Genomic DNA, 24,608 nt, shown 5'->3' with positions numbered 1-24,608 from the left:
ATTGCATTTTCAAATGCTGAGAAGGTCAGTGTAGTGTGTTTAACTTAATACATACAGTTCTTTTTGTTGAATAAACCTTTTAATAAAATGAAATGCTTTTAATATGTATGTAATGGTATTTACAATGCAACATTCATACAGTATGTCCTAAGGGCATAAGCTAAAAGCAGGGAGAAAAAAATATATATTTGACTGGCATCATTCATATTACATATGTTTTTTTCCAAAATCTGTTGTCAAAGGGAGATAAAGGAAGCATTGGATTGCCTGGTGTTATTGGATCCAAAGGCCAGAAGGTATGACTATATTTGAAGAGATTTGTTTAACATTTTCAGAGAGTAAATTGAATGGAATAAACTATGATTTTTAATATAATTAATATTCTCTTGAATGTTTTGTTTTTACAAATATTTAGGCTGTATACCTGTATAAAGATGTATGTAGATTCTGGACCTCAAAATCAAGTTAAAATTACTGTTGCTATTTAGAAAATAACATGGTCCTTTTGGTGTTTTTGATGCCAGTGCAAAGCTGGGAAAAAGAAACTACCCTAGCCATACTGGCAAATACAGGGTCAAAATCAATACCCATGATACTGTATGTTTCTTTTGCACAGCCTGGGTTTCAGCTCAATGTAAGAAATGGACAGAGATCCAAGTGGATGTAATATTGCATACTGTATTCTAAAAGGAAGAAAACTCTGCTGCCAATATCATCTAGTCTGATTTTGGAAAAATAAAAGATCATAGATTCAATTATTGTGGGTGTTTTGTGATTATCTTAAAAGGCTTGGATGCAGTAGAATGTACATAAACTGTGAACCTTCATTACAATTCCAGACATTCCAGTTTAATAGAAGAAGGCATGCTCATTTATCTTCTTTGTAATTGGTTGTTTCATATTGTCTGTTTGTAATTAGATCCTTCGTGTTGTCTCCTTGCAACTGGATACTTCGTATTGTCTATACTTAATTACTAGTTTTTGTGTGTGCTCTTTGCTCATATTTATATTTAGATTCATGAATTCATGCTTGTGAATCATGCTAAATTGGCTTCAGGAAGCCAAGAATGAAAGAATGCAATTAAATGTCAAAGGTGTGCAGTAGGTAACCACAGTGAGTAAATACCTTTTAAAAGAGAAATCCATGTTTAAACCCATTATTCCTATTTTTATTATTTAGTGTGTAAACCAAGATTTAAAAAAAAATGTTTCCTTTTCTGCATAGGGTGAAATGGGGCCGGCTGGTTTACCAGGCGATGTGGTAAGAATAATATTTTTTTAAGGTGAAATAGCATTATGTATTATAAACAATATTGCCTGGAACTGACATACATTTCTAGGTCAATCAATGGCAAAGACATCGCTACTTTACATTTACTACAGTATCTTACTGTGTGAGAGAGAATGAGAGAGATTGTGAAACAAACAGACATATACTGCCAAGGTCTCTTAACATAGGCCCTTTCTACTATAGATTAGTGTTGGAAGATCTTGCCCAAACTGTACTCAATCACACTTCTATTTGTGTGAGCCTGCCATTTCCTTCACTGCAGGTGCATTACTACTTTAGCAATATTATACTCTCAGCTATCGGCAAATTAATAATGTATATCAAAACAGTAGAAAACCAACAAAAGCAATATTGATTCAGGTCTTTTATGGCACTAGTTCCATTGAACCAGAAATGTGAAATTATGGTTGAATAATAGTGAAAGACAACACTGTAATGTAGGATATGCCATCCTTTGGATGGGATATTACACTAAGACCCTGTTATTCACCATAAAGATTCCACTGCAATATTCCTACGAATAGGTTAGCTAACTCTGCGATCCTGGCTGGTTCCCACTTAGGGCTTACTCCATTTAGCCCACCTCAATGTCCACCGTGATTGTATCAATAGAGTAAACTTTCTTCCTTAATTGTTGTGTTACTGACAGAGGTGAGTGCAGCAACTTGGTTGAGAGTAACATACTGTACAGTACATCCTGCCCCTAATATAAAGCATTCTGGAATCTTTCTGTGTGAATGTGCTATACAAGCAAGGATTTATCATTATTGTGCTATTGCCACAAATATTTTTACTTACAGCAGGGTGCTTAAATATTTCAATTTAATAGTCATTGAAATTCATTGTCTATATGATTGCAGCATTGTTTGATTTACTGTACATTCAATGTCTTTTTAATGTATTTACTGTTAAACTATTATCTCTTTCTGCGAATCCATCTCCAGATTCAAAAGGAAGGCTTTAAGGGAGAACAAGTAAGTACAGTTTCTTTCATGCTCTGGGACTTAATCCATTGCTTTGAGGTTTTATCTATGTTTACTTATCATTTTTAATAAGTTTACTTTTGTGATTTAACTCTGTGTGTCAATGTTTTAAACACTGCTGAATTATTAGATGACACCCTGTGTCATATAAGAAGTTGAGTGAACAATCCATTTAAAAAATGGTGACTGGCTGGAAGTCAAGTTTGAAACCATGGGTTATGGCAGCGGGCAGAATAGGACACTTTCAGATTCAGGTGAAAGACAATTTTTTCTAACACATTAATCTGGCTGTCTAGGGACCACCAGGACCCCGCGGCCCCCCAGGACCTGATGGACCTCCAGGACCCCCTGTAAGTAATAAGTTAGAAATGTAAACCTGGATAACCAAAGAATGCAATGCAATGCACTGTAACTCTTACAGGAAACAGAAGGTATAACCATTACAATATCCTGCTCAATGCACTGAAAAAAAAGTTATCTTTTGATAAAAAAGGGACAAAGTACAAAAATATTAACTTGAAAACAGTGCTTATAATCATGCCAGATTCTGGGCTAGGAATGTTAATGGTATCATTAAAATACAGAATGATTAGTTCAAATCCTGCATGCCCAGATTTGACCTTTAGAGTTTGACATAATTTTTTTATTGGAAATATTTAACCCAAAAGAAAAGGCTTTTTCTCGGAAGAGTTGCGTTTCAGATTTATATGCAGAGACAGAACACAGCTTATGAAATTCAATAAATAAATGCTTTTATTCATAACATTGTATTGTCTGTTCAAAAATTTCTATTTCATTTTTCCTCTCATGAATCACTTTGTTTTGTCTCACTCATGAAATCATTTTACACACTTCAATTTACCATGATTATAGGGGAAATATCGTCAAAGTGCTGCCTGTGAAATTAAATCTTTAGAACTGGTTATTGAGTCATGACAATCAGGTCTGTTGCAGCTTGCTTCTCTCTGTTCTGCACTGCAAATCCTTTTTGTTTATTTTTAAATCAAAGAAAACCATACTGTACAGTGTACATGTGACTGCTTATTAAAGTATTTCAACATTTTATTTATTAATATTTTTTCACTTTTACTTATTTCTGGCATCAGATATAATACAATTATTTTGCTAAGTGTCATTTTAAATAAAGTAAAATCAATATATTTTGCCTGGGTACTGCTGTGGAATACGTTGGCACAGTTTCAATTTCATTTACCTTAATGGTAGACCACATATTTTGCAAGCATTTCCACTTTTATTGAATATTAGTAATACAGACTATTAGAAGTCATAATAATTTTCACGACAAGTATTTTTTTTTTCATTAGGGTTTACCTGGTTCTGATGGGCTACCTGGAGAGCCTGGCTTACAAGGTCAAAGAGTAAGTCAAACTGAAGATTTGAAGATCACACTTAATGCTATTCAGAATATCAGTTATGGGGGAAAATGTTCTAGTATTAGTAGTATGGTATTCTGGTGCAATGACTGGATTTGCTGCCTCACAGTGCTGGGGACTTTGGATCAATTCTGGGCTTGAGGTGCTGTAGTATCTGCATGGAGTTTTATGTTCGTCCTATGTTTGTGTGGACTCTCCTGTTTCTCCAGGATTTATTTTCCTCTCACAATCCAAAAACATACTGGTAGGTTAATTGTTTTCTGGGAAAATTGGCACTAGGTGTAAGGGTGAGCGTGTCTGTACGTCTGCCCTGTGATGGACTGGTGTCCTATCCAGGGTGTTTCCTGTCTTGTGCCCATTGCTTACCTGGATAGACTCTGGGTCAAATGGAAATATGTTCTGGAAATTTGATCAATTAAAAACTTCTGTGTGTATGTTTAAATCAAAGACTGATGAAACTAGCTAATAAAACTGATAAAGAAAACAAAGATTTCTATAGTACTTTTTCCATGTCTGACTTGTTTAAGCATAGCAAATGTGTAGAAACTTGTAAAATACCTACAGTTCTGTGATGTGTAAAGCAATAATTGCTTTTTATTCTGGCTCTTATAAAAGGGAAAAAAAATCAGACATAAAAATTTTTTTTTAATTGATAATGTTTTGCATGAATGCTTATACAGTATGGTCTAGTCTGTTAGAAGAGCCACAGGTGATAATGTTGAGCCAAAGGGCTTTTTGCAACTCTTTGCAGCTTGGCAAAAAATATTTAACTTACTGCAATATTCAGCATTACTTAGTTTGTATCTTAACTAGTTGTGAGAGAATGAAACCCTTCATTGATGCCCTTACTTAAGATGATGCACAAAAGATTTAATCAAATCCTTTATACATAAATATTAAACTCACAAAACATACTGTATGAACATTAATACAGCTAGAGGGATTCTGATGGGTGAGCAGTATCAAAAGTGACACACTGTCAGATTTGAAACATTTTAAAGTTAGTACTGGGAACAACCTCCCTGAATATTAGGATAATCCTGGCAGTGTTGACATATAGACTGGAATTAGCCTCTGATGACTGTGGGATGTTCTGTCAAATTCCCTGTGTTGCAGCAAAAACAGGTTAAGACAGGCAAGTTGTGGTTATCTTCTGTTAATGGTATTGATGAGCTGTTCCCATAAATTGATTGGGGTCTGGAGCAAAAATCCACAGCAACATTCTTTTCCTGAAGTGGTATCATTATAATCCTTGCACTCTGGTCTTGCAGCACTAGACATCTTTGTTGGAATGGAAAATCCAATGGCTCCAAGCAATTTATCAATTTATCACAGAGCAGTATGGTTGGCCTTAATCTGCACCAAAGATTCTTGTGTTAAAAGGAATAACTCCTCATATCCTCAAACTTCCACCCTCCCTCCAGTTTTCTCAAAGAACTTGAAAGTCAGTATAATGTTGACAATGACACCTCCACACATGCTGTCTTTTGTCCAGTCACTCAAGGACAAAATGGCATTTGCTTGTGAAAAAAATAAAACACTCCATCACTCTATTCGCCACCTCTTCAAATGTTCCTTGGTCCATAGAAGACAATGATTTAATTAAATTCACTGTCAATGTTATCTCTGAATGATCCTGAAGTGTGCAGGTCACTTTCATGAAAACATCCAGCCTTTCTTCTGATATGCAGGTTATTGCTTACAGGAATTTCTCAGTTGTAGTCATTGAAATCCAAAAACAAATTTGGAGATAGAACAGATGGAAATGACAGCCCATGACGTAATGTGTTCATCAAAAAGCTGGTTTCCTGGTTGTTCTGTGTGCTTCTGATGATTCAACCAGAAAATTTCATTCTCCTGACAATTTTTCTCATACAGAAGCCATCTTCAGTCATGTTGACCAATGGATCTTCACAACTTAAGAAGGGTGTGGTCATATTTTCACCCCTCTTTCAATAATTAAAATGATTGTTTTTTTAACAGAATCTTAATGTATTTTAAGAATTTTAGATTTTCTCAATATATTTAACTCAATTCAGACACATTTTAAGGAAATCATCAGACATAGGCTCACGCACTCAAGGGTTTGATTTTTAGTTATGAGGACTTACTATTATATGGAAGCGCATTGCTGCCATCAAGGGAAAAAAAAAATTGCATCTCATAATTGTGAGAACGAATTATCTTGTAATTACGAGATAGCAATGCTTACGTCAGTGTATGTACTGTAGAACCTGTTATGTTTTGCACTGAATGCATGTAGAAGCTACGGCGAACTTGGCTAGCACTTTCAGTTTAATGATTGTGTCGGTGTCCAGAGCTGCAGAAATTGCACAGATTCACTTTCGACAGGGGTTTAGTCATAATGAAATCTTGCAATTTTTAGCAAATATGAACAGAATCATTACAAGCCTGAGGGCCAGGTTTGTGGGATTTAGAGATCAAAACAGTGATGGTTCTGTTGTGAACAGTTATAAGTGCAATCACTTCCACTGCTTAAAACTGTAAGTCCACACATAGCGATATAGGTATTAAAGGAATAAGTTAGGAATAAGGTTTATTTCATGCTGAAAAGAGAAAAAAAGAAACACAACGTTTTGACTGTGAGGGCTTCAACATGAAATAAACCTTTAACTTGTTCCTTTGCAGCCTATGCATGCTGACACAGCTACCTACAGTACTTGATATACAGTAGGTATTATATGACAATAGTGCTATCACGTGATCACATAAAGTACGCTAGAATTACGATCTTGTAATTACGATATAATTTTCTCGTAATTATGAGATAATTTTGTATCTTGTAATTATGAGATAATTCTTATCTCGTTATTATGAGATAATTTTCTCGTAATTAAGAGATAAGGGCGAGGATTTTTTTTTTCCTTGGTGGCAGCAATGCGCTTCCTTACTGTTATGTAGGTTACCATGTCAGAAATTAAGAAATGTAACAACAAAACAAACAAAAATGTTAGGTGTCTTTAATATTTAAATAATTTTATTCCATAAAAAAAATAAGTGCAAATGTTTTTATTATATAAAAATATTTAATTCTTGTATTAAGTTCTAAATGTCTGCACTTTTGCTTTCATATATCTAAATACCAGGTGAATTAAATGTCATACTTTACAGTATAGTAATACCTCAATAATCACTACAAAGACTTAGTTAAAATATGCTACAGTTTAAAGATGGTTTAAGAGGCATGACTCCCAACAGAGAAGAAGTGGTTTTATGAAACAGGGATTCTGACTTCTCAAACCTTTGGGTATATTCAGTTTCTGAATTGCTGCCTGTAGAATAACTTGGTTGAACAGTCTAGCCCACAGTGGCCACAGTTTCCTGTCTGCACTTGAGCATCATCAAAGACCGAGTTACAGGTGGAATTTACAGCTGCATTAAATTATGGATGTGTTTTTTATCTTTTTTGTCATTTATATGCAACCCCCTAAAATATGATTTGGCTTAATAACTTGCTAACCTGAAAGGTCTTGAGAGAGCTGAAGATTTAACTGAATCTAACAGTGTTCCAAATGAAAAAAAAGAGAAAAACGTTTTTTTTGTTGCTCAAATATCCTTCTAACAGAAATACGAGAGATGAACTACAATTATGTTGGTATAACAGAAGGTTCACAGTGAGAAAGTGCTACCATACCAAATGAAACATGTAATTTTGTTGGATTTCCTGTTCTGACTGTGGAAAATGGCTTATAGCACAAGTTCTATTCAAATTAAAATTATACCACCTATCAAAAATATACATTATGCTCAAGTGTATATTGAAAAAAAAACTCCTGAGCTAATATTTTAGCCCTCTTTAACTTCTTTCTTTGAAAGCCATGTTCTAAAGTATAGTATCTAAGGTAACTGCTGAGTGTTTTTAAACTTCATACTAAAAAAATGGGCACCAGATTCATGACAGAAACAGAAAGTTAATCATTCTAAAATTTCCACAACATATGACATGTGAAGGGTGGCATGGTAGCACAGTGGTTATCATTGCCACATCACGGTGTTGGGTCCCTGGGTTCAATTCTTGGGATGCAATCTAGTGGAGCTTGTACAGTATGCTATCCCTGTGTTTGTATGGGCTTTCGCCGGGTCCTCAGATTTACTGCTATAGTCCAAAGGCATACTGGTGGGTTAATTGGCTTCTGAGAAAATTCTGAGTGGATCTGCCCTGTGATTGACTGGTGTCCCATCCAGGGAGTATTTGGCTTTCTATCCTTTGCTTGCCTGGATAGAGGCTCCAGCTCCCCTCCAACCGTGTATTGGATCAAGTGCTTAGCAGACAGATGGATGACCTGTGAAACGTCCAAGCAGGACCTGAGACTACACTGGGCTGTAGTAGTAGGCCAGGAGTTAATTATAAAAAGTAGGGCTACAGTACTGCTTTAATCTCTTTCACTTATCTGTGGCTGGCTGGAGAACATGAAAATGAATTTCCTGAATTAGTTAGACAACTCATGTGGTTTTATGAACTGTACTGTACAAATAATTCAGCATGGTTTATTCCTATGAAGTAACACAAAGTTAGAAGATATAGAGTGTCCTATCTCAAGAAGATTCCTCACTTTTTTATGTTATCCTCTTGAACTTCAATTCTACATGTTAGTGATGAAACAATCTAGAAAAGGGATCTCCAATTTCTTAATCCTGGAAAGCTCCAACCCAATCAATCCAGTTTTTTAGGTCACCAATCACATCGCCAATTTCTGAAGGTATGGAACAATTCAATAGTGATCAATCAAACAGATGTTTTGTTCAATTAAGTAAGAGAGAATTTTGGCCAAAAAAGTAAGTACTCCTCAGCCCTCAGGGCCCAGAGTTCTCTTATCTGAATTGAATACTGTAACTGCTTGATTGGAAATACCTGTAAATTATTGAAGAATCTTTAAAAAAAGAGTGACTAATTAGAGTGGGGCTTTCCAGGACTAGGATTGCAGATTCCCTGATCTATCATTATACTCTTTTCCTTTCAGTTTTAGAATGACTCTGTTGCCCATTCCCTTAAGCAATTTCCTCAGTGATCTGTTACTCTTGCTGAACAAACATAGATTGTAATTGCTTTGCCAGGTACAGTACTGTACCTTGATTAAGTTTTTAAGTGTACTGTACCTGCCTGCTGTACTGTACATCCTTTAAGTATGAGTCCTTGGGGGCCATTCCATAAGTACCTCCAACCAGAAGTCTTTTGTAGATAGTAATGTTTTAAGTATAAAGACGTTTAAGATATTTGGCTGAGCATCATATCAGGGCAGATCACCCTGCAGAGAAATAAAAAAAACATAACCACAGTCTAAATATAACTATGTATATACCTATATATTTTACATTCGATGCGAAAGTGTAGTGTGAATTTGTGCTTTAATTACCAAGTAAAGCTATTTAATGTTCATTTCAAATTTCAAAGAAGTTTGGAGTTTCCAGACTCTATCTTTTTTTGCATTTCTTTAGACATCTAATAACATTATGTTGTGTTCCTTGCAGAAGAAATCTCTATCTTAAGTTCCAAGTTATGGTGTATATTGTTTGTTTAATGTTTGAAACATGATATCAAATACTGTAAGTTCACTTTTCCCCTTTGAAAAAAATGCATATTTTAAAACTTTCAGGAGTCTTAGCTTGCATTAAAAATGCTTTAATGATCACCTGCTCTACTGTACTGTTTCAGGGAAGGAAAGGAGAAAGTGGGCTGCCTGGAGTTGATGGGTTGCCAGGACCACCAGTAAGAATAAGCATTTGTCTGTTTTGCTTTAACATTTTCATCAATTCAAAATAAAATAATACATCATTGATTTATTCTTTCACTTCCCAAACAAATACAGGATTATTTCTGGGGAAAATACTCTTTATTAATACATATTCATGCTTTGTAGAACATACAGTACATATTCTTTATTCAAGAGCATACACACATAATTCAGTATACACCTTTCAGTTTAATGGTATTAACAGGCCATACTTGGCAGTTACATAATCCTGCTGTATATGGAGCGTCTACAGTGGCTTCCGTAGTTGAGGATCCATTCTGTTTTGTGAGTCATGGGATCTGCTAAACTCTTTTCCATGCATATCTGCTATTACTAAATATCCTAATACCCATGAGGGAATTGGTGCAATGTTAAGGCAGTGAAAACAGAGAAAGATCTCATTCCCAATATGTCTTTTCTTTTAAAAGTCAGTTTTTAGAAGTCCTAAAATGAAAGTAATTTATTTTGTTGGTAATTCCTTTTTACCCTTATGTCAGCTATGATATTATTTTTTCCCCTTTAGTGTTGTTAACACTGTATGTCCACTATCCTTTATTATAAATTTCATGTTTCTTCACCGTTCACAGTATGCAGCTCACTTTCCCCCTCTTGTGGATATGCTATGCTCTACACATGCTCTACACAGAGAGAGATACCTGGCCGCCATTGGTGACCATTTATCTTTTCTTTTTCATTTTGTTGTAAACATGAATACTGTACGTTTAATTATTGTTTTCCTTATTTTACAAATGTTTTAGGGTCCTCAGGGTCCTCCTGGAAATCCTGGAAATATGGGACATCCTGGACCTCCAGTAAATATTTATTGTTATCAATTGTAATGTCTTGAAAATAAAGAATTTCACTTCATAACTGGACTACCTGTTATCCAATCCAAACACAGAGAAACCCTTATCTTTAAGCTTTGTCTTGATGGTATTTTTTTATTTTCTACTACAACTAGAAAAGGTACTTTTCCAAGTTTATGTGTTTGAGCTAGTTAAGAATTAAAGGATTGTTATAAGAATGCTTCATTTGAGCTATAGATGTATCTCTTCTCATTTACTACATTATTATACTGTACGTCTACACCAGACTAATCAAATAAATCATATTAAATCTACTGCAGACCAAAACTGCTAGTTTAACTAATTAACTTCACTTTCTTTATGTATTTGTAATATATTTTTAGGGCTTACCAGGTGAAATTGGATTTTCCGGCAAACCAGGAGAGCCAGGAAAACCTGTAAGTACTTTAATGTGGGTTAAGATGGGAAGTAGTTAGGGTCAGATGTTTTATACTGCTTTATTATAATGGCTTATCCTAGGGTAACACAAACCATCACTATCTATGGTCATAACATCCTGCTGTAACATTTCGTTCTTGCTCATTTACTCAATCAGTTGTCTTAACTCTTCCCTGCATCTGAAATGTGATTTAAATATAGAAAAGTTGTGAAATAAATATTACCAGGTAAAAAGAAAAGAATTGCTATGAACAGATTTAAAGAGATATTATCATGGATACCAGTGTTTTAATCATTACTTTTGTGGACATCAAAAGGTGTAAAGCACAGTGAAATTTTGTGTTGTATGAAAATATGTGAGGTTATTGGTATGCTTCATGTTCATTTTAATGTTGTTGCTTTTATTTACAATGATTTAGTTACCTAGCAAAAACTAGCGCACATTTAAAAAATAGATTTGTTGATTTAAACAGAATTATCCAATAACAATTCAAGTAAATCAGTAATGTTATTGTTTTATATTACAGGGTGTCTCAAACATTTTTGCAGGTTTTCTTACTTTAACCTCACAGTCCAATTGAATTTGCCACCCTGTGGCTCAACAGTCGCTGTTTAGTATAATTCCATATAAATTCTCTTCAGACTTCACTGTCACCGCCAGTCTTCTGCCCTATCACAAAGTATACATTATATTGAAGGAAAAGACAGTCCTTTAGAAGTATGAAGGTTTGTTGAAAATTTAATTGTTTGTTTTTCTCCAAGGGTTTACCTGGTAAAGATGGGTTGGATGGCCTTCCAGGAAATGATGGGCCAAAGGCAAGTAATTATTACCAACACAACTGCCAATGGGGACAGGCATTCATGCCCCTTGCTGTAGCTAAAGCAATTGTGGATATCACTTCTGTAGTTTGGATTAGCTGGACTGTTTCTTTGTTCATGTATGTCATGGGAAACAGTCAGGCCACATAAGAAAATAATACTATTTTTTCATTTCTTGACCTTCTAAATATCTTTTGGTACTGCCAATGAAGTTTTAGATAGAACTACACTATATATTATTTGCTTTTTAGTTATAATAGCTATAATATAAGTTAAGGGTGACATGGTGGCACTGTGGTTAGCATTGCTGCCTTATGGCACTGGGGCCCTTGTATTGATTCCAGACCTGGGTGGCCATCTGTACTGAGTTTATATCCTCCCACAGTCCAAAGGCATACTGGTAGATTCCTTGGCTTCTGGGAAAAGTGATCCTGATGTGATTATGTGTGTTTCCGGGTGTGACTACTGCTGGAGTTCTGTCTAGGGTGTATCCTGCCTTGCGACTCTGTATTGGATCAAGCAGCTAGAAAATAGATGGATGGATTACATAACCTTTTAGGAATACAATACATGCATGTTGCCAATCAGTTGTGACTTTCTCCAAACCACCCTACTGTAGGCTTTTATTAAACTTTCATGCATGAAGCTCTCTAGATGCTTCTAGATCTCTTCTTCAGGAGAGGAAGGCACAGGGATGAAGAATTCCCTTTTCATCATGACATTGGAACACAGTAGGACCAACACTATTACGTGAAACATTGACTTCTACCATGAAAGGCAAACAGGGATCTAACATAGATTTCTGTAGATGTTTAAATAATCACTTTTCATTTATTTCCTTTTATCTTTTAGGGTTCACCAGGAGAACCAGGTCTAGATGGTTTCCCTGGAAAACCTGGTCCTAAGGTAGGGCATTGCGGAAATTATTTTATGATTCAGAGCTGAGAATTATAGAAGGGCAAATACTAATCTTGTTTATATGTTTAAAGAGACATTAGGAAGAATTTTGAGAGCTTTAAAAAATGTCACATATTCAGGTTTGTTAAACTTCCCTAAGAGCGCATGGTAATAGTAATCACATTATATTGGCACCTCACTTGGATTTCAAAAGAGCAAAAGAAAAGCCTCATATTAGGAAATTAATTAAAATAATTGTGTCTACATTAAATAATATTTAAAATAATTTCCTACATCTTTTACAGGGAGAAATGGGACCACCAGGACCAATCGGTCTACAGGGAAACAGAGTGAGCGCCCCTTCACATTGTGTTTTGATTTTTCTTGTAAAATTTTGTAAAAAAGACAGCGCCAGTATTGTCAATGCCTCTGTCAATATGAGCTGTTGTAATTTTCTCGCAGGGAGAGGCAGGCGCTCCAGGTTTGCCTGGATTAATTGGCGCAAGAGGTGAAAAAGGAAGTCAAGTAAGTTTCCTTGTTATGCTCAGCCAATATAATGTATAACCAATTTAAATTACCAAGTTGCTAAGAACATAAGAATGTAAGAAATGTTTTAGATGTCAGGAGGCCATTTGTACCCAGAGCTAATTTATTCTGAAATCTATAGCCTTTGAATTGAATCTGTCCAGTCACTTCTCAAAGAATAATATCTTCAACAACCTGTATTGTGAATTTCATCCAACATTTTTTTCGTAACAGAGTGTCTTGTACTCTATTTTCAGTGTTAAATGCATCTGCTTATTTCCACCTGTTACTCTTTCTCCCTGTTAATTATGAGTAATTTTGAAACCTTAAATCTGAGAGAGTCATGGCCATCCTCTTGAATAAGTATTGTAACAGTGTGCTAGATGGGGCAGTGCTGCTTCTTGAATAAGTCTCTAAACTCAGAACAAGTAGGTTGTGGGTTCAAGTCCCCACTGCAGACCCTGCTGTTTTGTATGTAGCTCGGATGGAATTATGTGTGTCCAATACGCCAAGGATCTCTGCTTCTGCTTCTTTGAAATTCAAGTTGAACAAGGGGTGGAAACCTACCAAGACTCAGGTCCAAGAAGTTGACGAAGGTTCTTCATTTATAAGTTCACTAAACTAAGCATAAGCAAACAGGACAGGCTACAAATGAGAGGTCATTCAATGTCTCGTCCAGCATGAACTTGGAACTGAACTAATCTCATCCTCCTGTTTCTTGAAAGAAGTCAAGGGATCAGCTTCAGCATCATGACTGTAGAGATTTGCTTTTACCACCCTTTGCGTAAAGAAGTGCTTCCTGTTAGTTTTAAATGAACTTCCATATAGCTCCCATTTATCAGTTACTCCCTCTAGTTTCAATATTCCTTCTGGAAAACTGGTGTTGACTTTGAAAAAGTACCACATAGTTTTCTTAGCCTTCCTTATACAGTATATTGATAAAGACTGGAGGGTTAATACTAAGTGTCTCATTATCCTTTTATACTACAAATCTGGGTTTGGAGTGTTTGTGGACGTACTATTTCCTCTAGGTAAGCCATCTGACATGTATACTGTATATGTCTAAACATACATTCCTTCCTGTCAAAACTATAATTAGATCTGTCCTTTAACACATTTTCCTTCAAGGGTGAACCAGGAAGAGAAGGAGCCATGGGACCGAGAGGGGAAAAAGGCAGTAAGGTAAGATGGATGCAGTTTGAACACAGATAGCCAGAGGACAGCATCAGCTTTGGATTTTCCAGAAACTAACATGAAAATATCCTAACAGAAAAAAAAACAGTTGCATACTGTTGATGCCATTGTTGATCTGCTGGTCCCTAAAACTTGGCAGCTGCAGACTACTTTTATTCAAAGTTGTGTATGTGGAGGGAAGTGGTGGGGGTAATGGGCTCATTAATGAATATACAAAATACCATATATTTCTGTAATCCTCTTAATTGTGCACATCATATGAGTTTTGTCTATGTGCTGGAGAACAATTAAATAAAGCAAAGCCCATTGTTTGGATCTGTAGGTGCAGGTAGATTCGCAGTTAGGAGCTCAGCATCAACAGTGTTCACAAAAATTTAAAACCTATGTTTTAAAGCCTTAAGCTTAGCATTAAGCTAGGTGTCTGGAACATTTAACTTATATTTCAGCAACACATTGGATATGAAAAAAACAACACCCCTACTGATTTTTTTTCTGAGCATTATGGTTTTTACAATGATTACCTGAAATACTATGATAGTGTACAAATGGAGGATGCAGATGGAAAGGCAGTATGATACTTGTTAAACATATATTTTGTTAAAAAAATATAGTGTTTATTTTAGCACTCTGCTGCATACAGAACTAAAATAAGTGATAATTACTTAAAACCATTTAAACCTAGCTTGTTGAGTGCTCACAGATGTATAATTTCAAGATTTCTTCTGCCTTACCACTAATATCATTGCCTCATATGCTACAGTATATACATCTCAAATACAGATTGCTGTAAGATAAAGTAAAGAAATCATACATTTGTGCTATTAAATAATTAGTTAGATCTAGTCAGCTTGCCAAAATTAATTTTAGAAAGCTTGGCGTCCCCAATACAAGCATATTCAGCATAGAGTGTGATATTTACTGACAAGCCAAACTAATTCAATTAGACAAAATAATATGCCAGTATCCAAACTAACAACTTCTTGGCTTTGATCCAGGGTGATGTTGGTCCAGAAGGGCCTGCTGGACCCCCAGGAAAAGTAAGTACAGATTTTTTTTCCAATCAGTCCCTCCTATTCATATGACTTATTGGATGGGTTTACCACATGAATAAAAAATACTGTAGCTTCGATAATAATTATGAATAATTGTCCAAATTGCTTATAAAACACTTATACTGTACATGCTTATAAAAATGAGACAGCAAAACATTGCTTTAAATTTTAATAAATAATTCAGTAATCTGTAAATGCTAATTTATAAATATGACATATTAAGAAAATAATGCTTTTGCTACGTATTTGCAGTATCAGTAAAAATGCTGTGTTGCAAAGACCATGCAGGATTTGCCACTCTGCCATGCAGTGCAGCTCAACTTTGTGGAGTGACTGAGATATTGCTGACTCGTGGAGATCTTTCACTTCAGCTATTGAACTCTGTATCTTTTTCAAAGCTGTAGTTGGGTTTACTGTGGCATAACTAACCATTCTCTTACTTTATTTGAATGAAAAGGGTAGAACTTCATATATTGCATATAGTGTATAATTCCATGCAGATATTATCACAGGTATGAATTATAATTATAACAAGAACGTTACAAAGCTGTTTAGGAAGATATATATATATAAATATGAATATGAATATTCATACTATATGATATATGTTTTCTTGGTAATTTTGTAAAAGGACTAATGTTATATACTATATACAGTACAGTATACTGTTCATATTTACTGTATATATAGTGGTTATTTATGTGTGTTATTATCTCTTTTAAGGTTGAAACGGTGGAAGCAGAGCCTGGAGAACCTGTAAGGAACCTTTTATTACTGCAAGATATACTTGTTTGTAAAATATTTGATTGTCCAATTGATATCTACAATAACTGCCTCAATATGAGAATACCTGTGAATGTCTCTTCAACAAGAATTGTGTAAACACATTGGCTTTCACTTTTATCAAGGAATAAGGAATTACACACCAGTAGTAACAACACCTCTTTAGGGGAGTTCTTAGTTTAACGAGCAGTAGAAATCAAACATACAAGTGCTTTGAAATATACATTTAATTTTCACATTTATTAAAATTGACAGTGTTCCAACTAACATTTTGCAAATATGTTTTAATAAGGGGAATACTGTTTTAAATCTCAGGGTGAGCCTGGACAAAAAGGAGAGAAGGGTGATCAAGGACAGCCAGGTGATCCTGTGAGTAACAAGCATTGTGCTGCAGGAATTTCTATTCTTTAATGTGTTTTAATGCCTGCCTATTAACAGGTGTTAATACTGATTTTTGTTGCATCAATAATTGGACAACTTGTGTATTCCCATTAGTAAATGGTAGCTACTGTATCTCCTACAGTAGGTAAACATGTTTTTTGGCAATGCCAATTCTACACTGTAGTCTTGTAGGACCAGTACATTGAATGTATGTATGGTGTAAACTGCCCAATTGATTCCTATATTTGAGAACACCCCAAAACAGGGGGCTGCCAGTAATTTTCTCATGGCCATGCAACACTGGCGTCCAACAGTGTGGCTACCAGTTGTCAGCCAGTCTTCAGTTTGACATCGTGAAATACCATGAAATCAGAAACGTGAAAGCATTGCAATGTATTGCATTTTAGGATTGCCTAAAAAGAGAGAATTAAAATTCATAAAGGAAATGACCTCTATTTTTCGTGTGGGAAAAGGAATCAATACTAACAGTTAGCCACCAGATGGCAGAAGAAGCTTCATAAAACAAGTTTTAGTGCTGATAAAAGCTGTGCTTTGACTTCATGCAGTCGCTTTTATGTAACAGAATATTAGATCTTCAAATTAATATCAGACAACTGTTTCAATTTAAACCAGTTAAACCTAAGTATTTTCCCACTCACCAACAGAATGATGTTAAGGGTATTATGTGCTACAAAATATTTCGAAATTGCACAGAAAAATAAGTATCTTGACTTCGATTTGCTAGCTCTTAGCAATTGTCTTTTGTGTATTTCTTATCATATGAGTACCCCAGATCATCGCACCTACTGTATGTGAAGTGTTCAAATTACAGTACCTCATACGAAATATAACAAATACAAATTCATTATTTTTCTTTTTTTGCCCTTTGCTCTCTGAATAATTGACAAATATGCTAAATTTAGTGAATTATCAACGCAAAAATACTAAATCTTCCATAAAGACAGAGTGTCCTGAAAGAAGCACTGAAAACTGCAAACATTGTGGGCTTTCTCCAGGAAACAATACTGAAGGAGTTTCCCACCCACATCCAACAGAAATTGCTCTTAGCGTGACACCGCTTATTGGATATGCATTACAGATTGGATGATGAATGTATTACCATAAAATAAAAAAATTACCACATTTTTGAGAATCTGATATGTTGTGTATAAAGGTGATGTTACTCAGCAACATGACAGCCATTAACACAAATCAATTTGACCAGATACCTCAGTACTCTTAACATGAAATTATCTTTTTCAAAACTGGAGGAAAAGAAAACATAATTCAAAATATTTATTGAAGGAATTAAGATACAGATTAAGCATGCAGATTTTTTGTTTGCTTCCATAGAATATTTAAGTCAGAGGTGTTAAATGATGTTTATATGGCAATTTGATGAATGCTTACAGGTATATGCAGTGCTATAAAGAATGGTATATTCTGTCTAGGTACAGTATATACAGTATGTTGCATGATATTTGGGGATATTCTGTGTATTGTACTTCTAGGCTAGCTAAGAAAAGGGGTAACCATCAGTGGTCCTAAGAGCCACAGGCCAGTTTGTTTTATAGGTGACCCAGAAAATTTCAATCTTCAAAACCTGAAATAATTTCAAGTAACTTGAAGTAATCTATTAATCTATCAATAATCAATCTATTATTTTGAGCACTAAAACAGGTCATTTTGTTCAATCTGTAGTTTGGAAACCATTTAAAGTGAACCTCAACCCTGTAGCTCATAGAAAGCACAACTGGGCATGCCTAACTTAACTGAATCATTTAACTTAAATTGATCAAAATTCACAGGTATTTGAAAGTCTTTTCCTACTCTATGGATGACCTATAAGCAGCAGTGGATGATGGCTCTAGGATCAGGGCAGAATACTCCTGCATTCTTACATGAGGGATGTTGTTGTTTAAAATACCTATTTATTTCTGTAGGAAAAGGACAAATGTAATTTAATCACATTAATTTGATCATACAACTATAAATGTTGACACTTTTTTGTCATATCCAATGCATTTCACATGAAGCTGTTTAATACAAAGATTTTAGACATGCATTGAATATATTGTTTAACTAATACTTTCATGGTGTCCTGCTGAGATAATGGTTTAAACATTGCAAAGTATCTTGACATATGGTTCTCTGCCAAAGTATTCAGAACCTTGTACTGTTTTCACATTTTCTTTCTTTAAAGCTTGCAGTAATGACACTTTGAAGTAGTATAATATATATTATTATTTGTTACATATAAAATGTGCTCCACATACTGTATTTGAAGCAAAAAGGCAAAAAGCGGTAAATAGATCATTAATATCTATTTAAATTGAAGTCATGATTGCATAAGTATTCAAACTCTTTGGGGTGACAAATCATATTTTGGTGCACACAACTACCTTAATGAGCCTCGCAATCAGTTCAGTGTGCGCTGATAGTGTCCAACAAAAGCTAGTCTGCATAACAAAGAAGCAAACTCATCTCAGTTTGCAATGAAGCTTTTAAGTGACACTGCAAAAATGTGGTAAAAAATAACATAAAGCTGAGGTAGTGAACAAAACAAAATATTTTCTTACTGCTGTCAGAATAAAGATGTTCATGAAAGAAGACAAAATGACTTTTAATCTAGTTGCTGCTACATTGTTTCAGTTTAATGATTAACGCATGGTCACAGAGGAAGTTGTTTTTGCATTCAATTGCATTACATAGATTGCACTTTCAAGGAGAAGGTTATTTTTTATTTACAGAATCAACAGGATGCTTATGCAACAGACGGAGTGCAATGCAATGATGCTTAAGTACATTAGAGATTTACTTAGGTTAAAATCAGTTAGCACTTTCAAGATGCACAATTTATACAGTACAGTAGCAATATGAAAAGGCGACATATTTCAGATGAATGAATCTCTGCAATGAAGCTGATCTGTGTACTTTTTTTTGCAGGGGCCAAGGGGAGTAGCAGGAGAGCAAGGTCGTACAGGACCAGCCGGCCCTCCTGTAAGTATGTTTTCAACTGTTTAGCAAGTAGTATGTATTGAGTCATACTAAATAAATGACCACAATCTTCATCGTCATCACCATCACCTATATCATCAACTTGTCATAATTGTTTAAACAACTGTGTTTGACCTATGTAAGCACCTATGTGACCACATATGCAGACACACCAAGAGGAGTAGCGTTAAACTGCGTTAAACTCTACATACAGTATTTGGCATTCAACAATTAGATGACAGTAAAAATCAGACAACCATTCATTTTTAACACAAATCACCCTGGAGAACACAAAATATGATATAACACTTTTTTTTACCTTTTGAAAGTTTGTGGGGAACTACAAACTAAAGAAAAATACTGACATGTGTCTCTTGAACTGTTACAATTAAAAATCTGAGCTGTATGCAGAGATAACATTACCTCATAAAGGCCAATGCCTTAGCATTTCATGAGTTATTCTGTCACTTAACCTCCACAGAATTATTTTTTTATAAGCGGTTTAGTCAGAAGTGAATAAATGCCCAATTTAAAGTATCAGTGAAATGTATAAATATTTAACATATCCTAGCAACTTCCATTTCATAGCAAAGCTATTTATACACTGTGGGTATTATACAATGTGTCACTTTATTTCTACAAGTCATAGGACTACTGACCTTAAAGGAGTTTTCATATGCCTTTTATAGGTGTCTGTTTACTTCTAAGCAAGCATTGTGCATATACAGTAAGCATGATTTTCATGCCTTTAATAGGTCAGTTATTTTTGCTAAGGGGCTTTGAAAAAAAAGAATAAATATACAGTATATTTGACTTATTTGGTCAAATTAAGATTTTCATTTTATTAGCAGAATTTTGTTAAAGAAATAGATCAAAGGGTTTCTCAAAAAATCTTGATCAGCTACCTCAGTATTATTGAGCAGGGTGACTGGTCCAGATGCCTGGTCTGGTTGTTAAAGCCTCTTACATCCTGGGTCCTGAATCTACTTCCACTTTGCTTACTTGTCTAAGGTGTATTTTTTTTGTATATAATATTTTTATACAATTTTTTATTTTAAATCAGGGTCCGAAAGGGGAGCCTGGACTCCAGGGCGAGTCTGGTAGAATTGGTGATCCGGTAAGTTAATGTCAAAGAAAGGTGAGTATTTTAGCGGGTTCGGGTTCTTGGGGTTTCTGCTCTTGCCGCTCCTGCCCCAGTTCGTCCCCCTGCCTCAGGATCGATCCCGGGTCTCCGGTGTCGCTCAACAGGGAAGGATATTGCCGGCTGAGCTAAAGAAGCCAGACCGGGCGGCAAACATCCCTGTTATGCGCAGGGGAGTAGAGGGCGGTGCCATCACTGCTCTGTAACCGGCTCATACAACCTGTATGTCGGCCGTTCATTACAGTATATGTAATTATATACTTTATAAATGTATAGGCCTCTGTTTTACAAACTTTTGTATTCTATATATTAAAATAGCTTCTTTCTTATTTTTTTCAAGGACAACGTGATCTAGGGCTATTTTCTATTAAAGAAAGCATCATTTTCTTAGCTCCAAAAAGGGACTTTAATAAGATATTGAAAGTGTATTTGTTTTTGTAATATACTGTACCATCAATCTTTTTTTATAGGGTCCACCAGGATTACAAGGCCCTCCAGGTGTCCGTGGTTTACCTGGGAGTGTGGTATGCACATTAAGCAAATTTATCTCACATGCACTGGTTTTTACTTATCAACTATTTCTATGGACAATTCTCTGATCATTGTAGAATCTAATAGATAATTAAATTATTTCATTTATCCACTCAGTCATTATGCTTTGCCTAATACTACTAATACTACAACATTAGTTGCTGGAAAATGGTTACCAGTTTAAGGAAACCTGATCTTGAAAGAAGAAGTTCTGAACTTTGTGGTCATCAGCGTACTTGTAAATTGCTCAATAAATATGGGAATACTCTCTTTTCAATATGCAGGGAGTACCAGGTAATCCTGGCCCACCTGGAAATGATGGTCTCAGAGGAGAAAAGGTAAGAGGGAGCTGGTGACTGGAGAGATCTTTGTGAAGATGCTAATCTTCCTCAGTTATGAGCTGCATTGATTTCAGAAATTGCATATATCTTCCATTCTTATGAAAACTGACCTCACCTTACACCGTGATTTCAGTTTGACTACCTCAATAAAGGTGTCATTGGATGACTAATAACAATAAAATGTTGTAATTTACTTAGCCTAGATATTTTGGAGAAAGCAGAGGAAAAAAGTCAGTTCATGGCTGGCATACCTCCTCCTGAACTGTTGTGCATATATAGCCTCTAATTTTCCAATATGGAAAACACAGATTTATATATTTAATTTTGTTCATTTTCATTAGCGGAGATTAGGATCAAATATGATGTTTAAAAGCTACTGTACATCTGTATTCCTTTGCCAGGGAAAAGGGAACAGAAGTTGAGCTATGCAGGTGGATTTGACAAAAGTGCTTTGTCAAATGTAAAGTGTTGTGTTTGATTCCTGGGTTTCAATTGTACAGGGAGAACAAGGAAAAGATGGACCGCAGGGACCAACAGGGCCTCCAGGGGAAGCTGGGCCTGCTGGGATTCCTGGGCTGCCTGGAAAGGGGAAAGATGGAGAACCTGTAAGACAGAGATATCGTCTTTTTTGTACAGCTCGATCATCTTTTTAATTATGCTATTGTTTACTTTTATTATGGAATTACTACAGCAAAGGCTATTCTTTTTTACTTGTTGTCTCCTGAACAAGACTGAAACCGACAACAGCTACTGTGTATTCTGTTGCTCAGGACGTTTGTTTATGCATATCTGATTTACTTTCATTGTCACAGATCTTTTTGCACATCTCCCTCATCTTATGCAGTTTCAGCTCACTCCATTCCACATTAACATGCAGAACACAATTTCATAATACAATTTCAGCAGGAGCTGGCAAAGTCTCATATATACACAGTTTTAACACAGTGTTGGTATGGTACATCTACATCACCTTCTTCCCAGGAAACAAGCAATGTGTTTTTTTCTCTTTGTGCCTCATGGTACTACACACACTCCCGGTTATGTCTCCTACATTTTGACAGTGTTTTATGAATCAAAAAGTCAATAATGTTGCCAAACGCTCATAAAATGTGATGACGTAGTAAAAGAAAACGGACACATTGGATCATCTTGCTCATGTGCTTTACACACCATTCAGACGAATGAAGCACCATGTAGTGCTAATGTTAAGGGTAGCAAAATCTAAATGTACACATTTATTTTATTAATGTAAGCATCATCACTATTATACTTAATTATAGTATAATATATAACATCATTGTGTATGTACAATATTTAAGATTATAATGCTGGTGTAACTCCCATCTTCCTATAGTTAAATATTCATTACACAGTTTCCTGATAGACAGTTGTATTTTGTTTGGGAACTGTTACTTAAAATAGTAAGGCCTAGAACTAAGAATAATTTCAAACCACTTGTCAATCATATGGATTTGTTAGCCCATTTCCTGATGGTGGATTTCTGTTTTCAAGAAGCCTCTTCTTTCACTGGAAGGATCCCAACCAGGAACCAATAGGTCAAGGTTTGGATTTAGTACAGGCTAAGGAATTTTGCTAGAGGAATAAAAGTGGTCTAACACCAGGTTTTTGTTAACAAGTAAAACATCAGACTATAATGATAACTTACGTCCTCTGCTTTTCTGTCTGCTTTTCTGTAATTGATCATAATCTAATATTGTATATACAGTAAAATGCTGTCTGCACGGAAGGCATACTGTACAGTATCAGCACAAATTTCACAATGAATTACATCAGAAAATTAATTAAATATGGAGGTTGTTATACTCAGGTAGACATTCATAAAGTAAATGTCTGACTTTGAAACAAACAAATAAACAAGTTATGTAAGAATCTGGTTTTAGTGCCTTGAATAAAGGGAATTGTGTATTGTTCTAGTATTAACAAGCTTTCACAATGCTTTTTGACTTCATTTGAGGCCAAAGCCAAAAAACATAGAGAACCAATAAATATAAGACCATCCAATGAAGTTCCGTATTGGGATTCTGAATTTTCAATCTAAGCTCAGACAACTCAATTCGTTTCTTATCTTCTTTTTTTTCATGTGAACAGTTGATAACCATTTCCTGTTCTTTAATGAAAATTTGGACCCTGCTGATGTGAAAGTGCGGAGGATGGTTCAAATCAGTATGACCACCATGTGGCTATAATCAAACACACTAAAAAGGGTCATGGCAACATGCTGTAGAGACAACTATTAATTCTGTGTCTCAAAATCTGGTTCCACTAGATGTACCAGCAGCTGTCTGACGCTTATATAGGAACACGAGACATAATCATATTCAAAGTTCCAAAACCACTGGTTTCAATTTCTTCTCTAAAACAATTTCCATTTACAGAGGTGTTCCTTCTCATTAGGGAAACCTTGCTTGACTCCATGTGTGCTTTTTGTGCTGAGTATGTGTTAATGAATTTATGATCTCTGAATTTTATAGGGAGAGCCAGGAGCACGTGGTTTGCCAGGACTTCCTGGCCCTAAGGTGAGAAATAAAAACTGGCATGTGGAGTGACTGAATCACATTTTCCTAAGGAGAAAGTATGCAATCTACAAGGCATAATACTTGGACACATTTCAGCAACTTAAAAAGTTTCTAAGTTTAAGACTTTTCAGCACTGCAACAGGAAGAATAATTGAAGTTCTCTAGCAGAGTCTTTCTCCCTTGCAACACACTTTGTAAATAGAATATCTAGCGCTGAGCAATCAAGTCAAGTGCTCTGTATATAGACAGTGGCTATTCAGCTGGTCAACAAAAAAAAAATCCCTATATAAAAGAAAACTGATATCAGCTCATATAAAATATGCCCTTTGTTTTACTATTGGTGCAATGAAAATAATTGTATTATATTTTCAATATAATGTGTTTGCAACTAAAATTTAAAGTTTTCAAACAGTTTTCAATGTAAATGAACAATGTCAAAGCAAGAGATGAGTGACAGCTAAGTTATGCACAAACTTCAAACTTCATGATTAAGTGTGTATATGAAAACTATCAATTGTGAAAAAAGTGATTAGACATACTGTACATGAGGTACAGTATTAGTATCTTTCTAATACAGAAAGACAAAAAAACAAAAAAAAATTACTCTACACATTGAAACAGATATACAGTGCCTTGCGAAAGTATTCGGCCCCCTTGAACTTTTCAACCTTTTGCCACATTTCAGGCTTCAAACATAAAGATATAAATTTTTTATTTTATGTGAAGAATCACCAACAAGTGGGAC

General features: G+C 35.2%; 1 protein-coding gene across 1 annotated transcript in view; it reads left to right on the top strand.

Moving 5' to 3' along the window:
- col22a1 (collagen, type XXII, alpha 1) overlaps positions 1-24,608 on the top strand; it is an 85,296-nt gene that overhangs the window by 34,901 nt on the left and 25,787 nt on the right. Inside the window, exons 18-39 of the mRNA XM_088928484.1 lie at positions 243-296; positions 1,226-1,261; positions 2,236-2,265; positions 2,571-2,624; positions 3,600-3,653; positions 9,343-9,396; positions 10,180-10,233; positions 10,611-10,664; positions 11,428-11,481; positions 12,337-12,390; positions 12,687-12,731; positions 12,844-12,906; positions 14,035-14,088; positions 15,096-15,137; positions 15,876-15,908; positions 16,251-16,304; positions 19,263-19,316; positions 20,377-20,430; positions 20,925-20,978; positions 21,270-21,323; positions 21,827-21,931; positions 23,819-23,863. Coding sequence (XP_088784610.1) covers positions 243-296; positions 1,226-1,261; positions 2,236-2,265; positions 2,571-2,624; positions 3,600-3,653; positions 9,343-9,396; positions 10,180-10,233; positions 10,611-10,664; positions 11,428-11,481; positions 12,337-12,390; positions 12,687-12,731; positions 12,844-12,906; positions 14,035-14,088; positions 15,096-15,137; positions 15,876-15,908; positions 16,251-16,304; positions 19,263-19,316; positions 20,377-20,430; positions 20,925-20,978; positions 21,270-21,323; positions 21,827-21,931; positions 23,819-23,863 — 1,155 coding nt within the window. The remainder of the gene's footprint in view (positions 1-242; positions 297-1,225; positions 1,262-2,235; positions 2,266-2,570; positions 2,625-3,599; positions 3,654-9,342; positions 9,397-10,179; positions 10,234-10,610; positions 10,665-11,427; positions 11,482-12,336; positions 12,391-12,686; positions 12,732-12,843; positions 12,907-14,034; positions 14,089-15,095; positions 15,138-15,875; positions 15,909-16,250; positions 16,305-19,262; positions 19,317-20,376; positions 20,431-20,924; positions 20,979-21,269; positions 21,324-21,826; positions 21,932-23,818; positions 23,864-24,608) is intronic.

Source organism: Atractosteus spatula, chromosome 12 (assembly GCF_055471065.1).
Source record: "Atractosteus spatula isolate fAtrSpa1 chromosome 12, fAtrSpa1.hap1, whole genome shotgun sequence".
NCBI lineage: Eukaryota > Metazoa > Chordata > Actinopteri > Semionotiformes > Lepisosteidae > Atractosteus > Atractosteus spatula.
The sequence above is the reverse complement of the archived record's forward strand: the minus strand, read 5'-3'. Positions and strand labels throughout refer to the sequence as shown.